General features: G+C 33.7%; 1 protein-coding gene across 1 annotated transcript in view; it reads right to left on the reverse strand.

Annotated features, from left to right (window-relative positions):
- Positions 1-329: 329 nt before the first annotated feature.
- The window catches only part of LOC109071101 (V-type proton ATPase subunit B, brain isoform-like), a 29,180-nt gene continuing 20,713 nt past the window's right edge, over positions 330-8,796 (reverse strand). The window contains exons 8-14 of the mRNA XM_042773921.1: positions 8,677-8,774; positions 8,459-8,582; positions 5,541-5,691; positions 3,854-3,936; positions 3,519-3,623; positions 3,289-3,418; positions 330-1,389 (exon numbers count right to left, since the gene is read on the reverse strand). Coding sequence (XP_042629855.1) covers positions 1,238-1,389; positions 3,289-3,418; positions 3,519-3,623; positions 3,854-3,936; positions 5,541-5,691; positions 8,459-8,582; positions 8,677-8,774 — 843 coding nt within the window. The 3' untranslated portion in view covers positions 330-1,237. The remainder of the gene's footprint in view (positions 1,390-3,288; positions 3,419-3,518; positions 3,624-3,853; positions 3,937-5,540; positions 5,692-8,458; positions 8,583-8,676; positions 8,775-8,796) is intronic.

The raw sequence follows: 8,796 nt of genomic DNA on the forward strand, positions 1-8,796 counted from the left end.
CTACTTTACCCATCACATCTTATATATTTCCTCTCCTTCCTAAACAAATTCACTGACTTTCAAAAAAAATATTTAAAAGGGGCAAGATTTCTGGACCCTAATAAAATGAGGCCACACTAATAAGAGACGGTTAAAAAAGGGCATAAAATTGGCAGAAGTTGAAGTAAACCTCACTAACTATAGGAGCTATAATATTGTTGTTGAAACTGTTATCTTGGTTGATTTTTGTAAGGACAGTCCCTCAGCACAGAAAACAATCCACTGCCATTTTCATTCACTTCAATTAACATTGCTGTTATTATGGCAAATAACTGAAGTGGTCCAGCCAATCACGATATAACAATATAATTTAATTCATCTGAGAGGTTTGACAGTTTTAACAGCAATCAACACAGGTAAAACGCATTTACACATACAGAGTAAGAGGGGAATGTTTAATCAGTCTTATATCTCAGCACATAACTCAAAGCACAGCTGCTGTAAACATCCTCCATCCTCCTCTAAAAGGGAAATAACAGCTGTCAGTGACAAGCGTACACACTCTATGATCATTCAACACCTATAATTACCTGTCTGTCAACATAACACAAACTAAGTTTGGTGCGCAAACATTCAATTGGATTTGTTTTTTGAATATTAAAATAAATAAAAGCAATTATTTTCAAGGGAAGGGCCAGAAATGAATTTGTAAATCAAATATTCTCATGGCTTACATTGGAATGTTTCAAAATATGACTTTATTTGTGCACTTGTTGCAGTCATGAATGGAGGATGTGAGAGAGCACATAAATGTGCAAGGAAGCCCTGAATTTTTCCCTTTGAGCTCAAATGTTTTTAATATTCTCCTTTTGCTGCGGTTAGTGAAATAACTCAAAACAAATTCTCGGAAAAACAAAAAATGAACTGAACTACAGGACAGTATGCATCTCCAAAACAAAACAGTGAAGCAAAAGCAAATCACAATTACATATTCTATCCACACAATAAAGTACACACAAACATGTATAACACAACAATGGGGGACAATGGAATAATCTCTGGTGGTCATAACACATGGGATAATGACACGCATGTTTATGAAACCATTTTATGCATATTAAATGTGTATTATCCCAGAGTTATGCCCTGTAATTCTAAACACCACTTGTCAGAGTAAAGGTGGACCCAAGGGATGAGGTCTTCTGAGGGAGACAGGTCATGTGACCTTTAGCCCGGGCCTCCAGAAACTGTAGTGGTCTTAGGAGGCTCCGTGACGGGCAGCGGACTCTCTCGGGTAGAATTCGGCCAGTGTGCTCTGAGGAATTCTCTTCAGCATTTCTTTGGGGAAGATTCGGAGCAACTGCCAACCGATGTCCAGTGTCTCAAACACAGTTCTGTTGTCATAGGGACCTAGAGAAATAGACACATACCTCATAACCATAAAGTCACATGACACAACACTCAAGCTTTTATTATGGATCATAACTTTTGAACCATTTGTCACATACTCAAGTGACTTACGTCTTTTGATACCTTTGAGGCATGACGAACATATATCTATTATTTCTTTACAATTATGAAAAATTTTGTGCCAGACTGTTCTGACTTGCGTATGCTGTACCTAACTTATTATTAGTCTTACAGTTTTCTTAAAAGGCATTAAAAAGAGGGGGCTATCAAAAACCTCCCATAGACTTATAATGGCAAAAAAAAAAAAAAAAAAAAAAAAGTATTATTGTTTCATGTTTAAGGTTGTTTTTGAAAGAAATTTATACTTTTATTCACCTTTTATCTATACATATACTTTTATCTTTTAAACTTTATATTTAGCAAAAAAAAAACCTGAAAAAAAGTATCGCAGTTCCCACAAAAATATTAGGCAGCACAACTGGTTTCAACATTGATAATAATAATATAGAATGATATTGGAAGCATATCAGAATGATTTCTGAAGTCTGGAGTAATAGCTGCTGTAAAGCACAGCAAGAAATGAAACATAAAAAAAATATGAATAGAAAACATTTATTTTAAATTGTAATACAGTTTTAAAATATTACTTTTTTACTGCATTTTATACATGATTTAAAGCCTTGGTGAGTGTTAGAATTTTTTCAAAAACATTTAAATAAATCATACCGATGTATTACCATAACTAATAAAATGTAATATAAAAAGAATTAATCAGATGTTAATTTTTCAGAGCTTCAATGTTTTAGCTTTGAAGCAAAAAAAAAAAAAAAAAAAAAAAGTTCCTTAAGAAATTGGCTTTATGGCCTTGTATTTGGCTTCATGTTACTTTACAAACATCAAAGCGACTGACTGACACATAACATGTTTAATGGAATATTTCAGTTAAACAGAAAAGTGCTTTACTTGAAGGAAACACTGTACCACACTCATGGGAAGATGAGTAAATGCATGTTTTGTTCTCTGTAAATAGAAGCAATAACTGAGATTGTTGGAGTCCAACATGTGTTGGTGGAACTTAGACAATGTCCTTTTCTACCAATGACAGTAATGACAGTGCAACTGTGTGACAGACACAAAGGAAGTCGAGAGATTTCATCCCAAAAATAGGGCCGCGATCAATATAAAAGATGCACATATTTTTTTAAAGTGAAGTGGAGGGTTTGATGAGGATGGAGGGCCTTGCACCTTGTGCCAAGCTGAAGAGCGATAGCATTGAGAAGAACATTCACTGAGGTGAAAGTGCTTTGCAGCAGAGCAAGAGCAGTGGCTGATAGAAATAGATGCTGTCTAGTGGTTTCCAGTATAGAATATAAAACAGCATTATACTGTTTGCATACACAAACACGATTGAGAGACCTTGAAATAATAAAAAGAAAATGCTCTAGTGTGACGAACTCTGCTTAAAATAAAACAACATCTCCAAAAACTGGTCCCTTAAAAGCTGGTTAAAATTGCAGTTCTAACATTTCTGCCAAATTTAGACCCATCTTAGGTAAATGAGCATATGCAGTAGGGCTGCACGATTACGACAAAAATCATAATTGTCGATTATTCCCTTGAAATTGTTATTGTGATTATTAATTACGATTATCACAATTTACATTGAATGATGTTTATACCATTGTTTGATGCAACTGCATGCCGTATTTTATATGAAAATAAACAAGCTGAAAACACTCTAAATAAAAAACCTTTAGTGCTTTTCTATAGTATTAAGCCTCAAATATCAACTATACATTGGATTGTTTTTTTCTTTAAATGATAAAAAAGTAAAAATAAATTGATAAATTGTGCAGCCCTAATACGCAGTACAGAAAATCGCACGATACGGGTTTGTACCTTGAGCAATGAAATTCTTTTCAAATTTCTGCAGGAACTCCAGGTACAGCAGGTCATCAGAGGTCAAAGCTTCCTCACCCACAACAGCCTTCATAGCCTGAACATCTTTACCAATAGCATAACATGCATACTATGGGATTAAGAGAAAAACAGAGGGAGAATTAGCCTGAAAAATTAATTATAATAATTAAATGGCAAACTGTAGTATGGACATTGCACAACTTATTTACCAGCTGGTTAGACACATCAGCATGATCTTTGCGAGTCATGCCCTCTCCAATAGCAGATTTCATCAAACGAGAGAGAGATGGCAGTACGTTGATGGGAGGATAGATCTTTAAATGGAAAAAATAAGAACAACAAAGAGTTTGGTTATGAAAATAAAAGAAAAAAACTGTATTGTTACTTTTAAAAGGTTCACCTTATTGATAATAAATTCATGTGTATGAAGCACATTAATGAGTCCTACTGTACTTTTGCGGATTTTGAAGTGGATTACGTACATTAAACCAATTTCCTAATCACACAAAGCTTTTCAGCTGTTGTGACTGGTCAAACTTCTCACCTGTCTATTGTGCAGTTGTCTGTCAACATACACCTGTCCCTCTGTGATGTATCCCGTCAGATCAGGGATTGGATGGGTGATATCTGTAAATGGGGGCAAAAATGTAATTGTGAAGTGATGTGTGGTCAAGTATGGTGACCCATACTCAGAATTTGTGATCTGCATTTAACCCATCCAAGTGCACACACACAGTAGTGAACACACACCCGGAGCAGTGGACAGCCATATTGCTGCGGCGCCCGGGGAGCAGTTGGGGGTACAGTCCCTTGCTCAAGGATCTCACCTCAGTATTAAGGGTGGAAGAGAGTGCTGGTCATTCACTTCCCCCACCTACAACTCCTGCCGGACCTGAGACTCGAACCCGCAATCTTCGGGTTACAAGTCTGACTCTCTAACCATTGGGCCACGGCATTTATAGACCATTTCATTTGCAGACCTGATCTAAAGATACTAAAAGGTATAGTAATTTTGTGGTGTTTTGGACAGAACAGAGATATAGCGAGTTATCAAGATAAGAGGGCAAAGAAAGCGAGAACGAAGAAAGATGGATGTTTCCTGGTACTGCTATAATAGGGAACACCCATTCAGAAACACACACAGGTCCTTCACAGGGATGTTTCTATAGTAACCAAAGCCGTAAAGAGTGCTAGTTACGGTGCGCAGTTGCTGTGTCTGGCCTGAACACAAAATAAAGAAGTGCACATTTTCTATCACTAACTGTCCACAAACATTTGGATTCTAGCAAGTTTCGTAACGGCAGAAGGACACTTTCATCACTCAAGAAAACTAATGAAACTTCATTAAAATCATATACATTTTATCCAGCAATCAAGTGTGCAAGAATGTGTGAATGTACTTGGCTGTAGTTTAGACACAAAACTGAGAAGTGACTTAAAACTTGCATAACCTTTGTTAAGGAAGATTACAGGATGTCCTCATTTGGAATTTTTTTTTAATAAATTAAATTACAAATTTTAATAATAAATAAATAAATTAACTAATATATGAACTTTAACAAACTAAATAACTAAAATAACCTAACAACTGAAATAACTAAATAAATAAAAAATAGTAATAAATGAATAAATAACAACAAAAAATATATTTATATATCTAAATAAACTAAATAACTAAAATAACCTAACAACTGAAAAAAAAAAAAATTTTTTTTTTTTATTTAATTAATTTAATAAATTAATTGATTAGATAATTATATTTTAAATTTATTATTTAAATAAAAATTATTTTTATTAAATACCTAAATAATTAATATATATATATATATATATATATATATATATATATATATATAAATATAAAATAACTAAACTGAGATAACGAAATACACCTAACTAAATGAAATACTAAACTAAATTAAATAACTAAAAATAAATTTAATTACAAAATAATAAATAAAAGCAACTAAACTAAAAAAAAACTATAGTAACTAGCTAAATATTAAAAATTGTAATATTTGTTAAATTTTTTTACATTTGTTTTTACCAGGCTGAATTCTAAGTTTCACAGAAAAGTAATAGCACACTTCTCAACAAACTGCTCAAAAAGAATAGGATGAGTTACATGCTGAAGTTGAATATTTGATCAAATGGCTTTACAGTACATATAGTACAATAATACAATAGTACAATAATTAGTGTTCTATAAAAATACATGTGTGTGCATGTACCATCATTAGGCATGGTTAGAATGGGGATCTGGGTGATTGATCCATTCCTGCCCTCCACTCTTCCAGCACGCTCGTAGATTGTAGCAAGATCAGTGTACATGTAACCTGGGAAACCACGACGACCCGGCACCTCTTCACGGGCAGCAGACACCTACAACCAGACAAAAAATTATATATAAAAAATAAACAAACAGGCGTTTTACATCATGACAATTTAAATTCGGTGTATGATGAGTGTATAAAAGTTTTCATTGTCTCCTGTGAAGTTACACATGAGCATCTCATAACCCTTGAGTGTTTTCAGCTTGTTTATTTTCATATAATTATATGGCATGCAGTTGCTTTAAACAATGGTATAAACATCATTCAATATAAATTGTGATAATCATAATTAATAACTGCAATTACAATTTCAAGGGAATAATCGACAATTATGATTTCGTAATCGTAATCGATTTCGTAATGATAATTGTAACAGCCCTACTAAACTGTAACACCTGCTCCACACCGACCGATCAATGACAGCCATTTCAAGCCGGTCAAATGACGTTAATCTGTTTTCTACTTCTGCATCTGCACACCAAGGCACTTTTATAAGCAGAAAACACACTCAGATCTTCTCCCAAGGTTAAAACAAGTGTAGATGCTGTTCTGAGCTTCACCTTTACCAGGTTGAATGGGAGAGGGAGTTAAATGTTAATGCTCCCGCTGCTCTTTGGAAGCGGCTGCCTATTGCAGAAGCCAAAGCAGGCAGCTTCGACAGGGCTGAATGTATCCCAAGGTTACAGCGGCACAAAGACAGGAAGGAATGAATGGTCCTTTCACATGCACGCTAACTATTTAAAATTATGTGGTTGACACATTTAGACAATCAAACCATGTTTGTGGCACAAAAATGATAATCATTGGCATGAGGGTTGAAGAAAGGAGATGCTACCCGAAAATAAAGTCTTCAGAAATCTTCAGAAGGCTAAGGAACATAGTGGAATGAAGTATACATGAATCTGTTTGTCTGTCAAAACGTCCCACTGCTAGGTTTAGAATGGCACAGTACCATACAACTCACACTATTTTGCCGTTATGTGGGCTGTGATTTAATAAATTTACTAAAATGTGTAGAATACATCACTTTATGGAATACAGTATCTCTAATGCAACACACTCCATTTTCCTCATTCATTCAGTGTGACGAATCATTAGCAATATCAACCTTGATTTTTTCTTAAACTTATTCACTCATGATTTAATACCAAAACTACTTTCAACACTTTTCAATTTTTTTTTAAATTATTAATTTAAAAATCATTTTTGTGCAAAAACGTGTTGCCTCTTGGCAACCAGATCCAATAATGAGTTAAGAAAAATATATTCAATCTTAAAATATATTAAATATCTAGTTCATTCATCACACTGCAATAGGTAAGTCAGTACGCTGAGCAAATTACATTTTGAAATAAAGAACTCAGCATAGTGTGCTGTTGTTTTATACTATGCATATTGCTAAACATTGTGTTGTAATTCTATTTCTTATGTTAATTCATATATATTTTTCTGACAAACTTTTTAGAATTGTTTAGATTAATTTTTTTATTTGTAATTTGTCAAAGTATTTCACTGCATATTGTACTACTGTGCATGGTTGTGTGTGCCACCAATAACATTTTACATTGGGTTTTGTTTAAAACACGATTTTTTACATGTGCTGCTTAAATCCATTCATTAAGATTGGACACAGTGGCTCTTTTTTTTTTTTTACATGAGATTGTGGTCCTTCATAACCGTCATATCTGTTTGTTGACTCCCAAACAGCTCGAATATGGTTTGAATGTGATGTAAAGTAAATTAATAGTATTGTTATGGTGTTTTTAGGTATGGTTGGTGTATGCTAAGTGAGGTATTTATTTATACAGTACATGATAACACAATATAAATGTGTTTACTGTGCACGTAGCCTAAGAAGTGCACAGTACAGTGGCTAGGAAAATATAAAATGATATAGAGACTGGATACAGAGATTTAGGATTATTTACTTGACAAGGTCAATTATGTTTAAGCAGGTATGAAATTCATATGGAGAACAGCATGATATATGATGAAACAGAGCACTGGAAATATCACCACAAAGCAGAGAAGATGGTTCAGATTTGCTTGTCCTTGCATCTAATAGAAAAACCTACTTTTCCCTTGAGTGCTATTAAAGCTATAAAATGTCAACATGAACAGTTTATAATAGATACAAGTGGATTATGTCTCTGTAAAGGAGACCTTCAACCATGTTTGTTGAAATGCTGAATTTATCATAACAAGATTTAATAAATAAATAAAGACATACATCCTTAAAAAATGCATTGAGTGAGTTCTTACAGCTTGTCCGTTTACCAATATAATACCAGAAAAATACATTGCAAGCCTTTTATGCTCACCAAGGCTGCCTTTATTTGATCCAAAAGTGCAGTGAAAATAGTAATATTGTGAAACACTGTTACAGTTTAAAATCATTGTATCTATTTTTATTATTATATTATTCTTATTATTATCTTAAAAACAGTTGGGCAGTAGATTAATATTTTTTTTCCGGTCTTTAGTGATTAATTTAAGTTCTTTGCTGAATAAAATTATTAATAAAAAAAACTCTTACTAATCCCAAACTTTTGAATTTAAATGTAAAACCATACAAAAGCCAGTGATCACCATGCATTTTTGTAATATGGAAAAGAGTAGCTGTATTATTTTATTCCACTGGGATAAATGTCATATATATTTTAAGTAATTTTGATCAACAACAATTTTTTTTTTTTTTAATGGAAGTTAATTAAAATCCACTTCTCTCAAAAATCTGAGGCTGTTGTATTTTAATGGCCCTTGCTTCTGATATCCATTATGAGGAAATCATTTTATGGATATGATATCATCCTCACCTCTCTCAGAGCCTCTGCATAGGAACTCATGTCCGTAAGGATGACCAACACGTGCTTCTCACACTGATAAGCTAGATACTCCGCAGTGGTCAAAGCCAGACGTGGGGTGATGATGCGTTCAATGCTATGCAGGACAATTCAAAAGAATAAAATAGTTAATATGTTATACACGTTATACAAATTGCATAACATAAGAGGTCATTTAAATTAATTCTCACGTAGGATCGTTGGCCAGGTTCAGGAACAAGCACACATTGTCCATAGAACCGTTTTCCTCGAAGTCTGACTTGAAGAAACGTGCAGTCTCCATGTTGACCTGGGATATAAACAAACAAACA

The sequence above is a fragment of the Cyprinus carpio genome, chromosome A17 (assembly GCF_018340385.1).
Source record: "Cyprinus carpio isolate SPL01 chromosome A17, ASM1834038v1, whole genome shotgun sequence".
NCBI classification, from domain to species: Eukaryota; Metazoa; Chordata; class Actinopteri; order Cypriniformes; family Cyprinidae; genus Cyprinus; species Cyprinus carpio.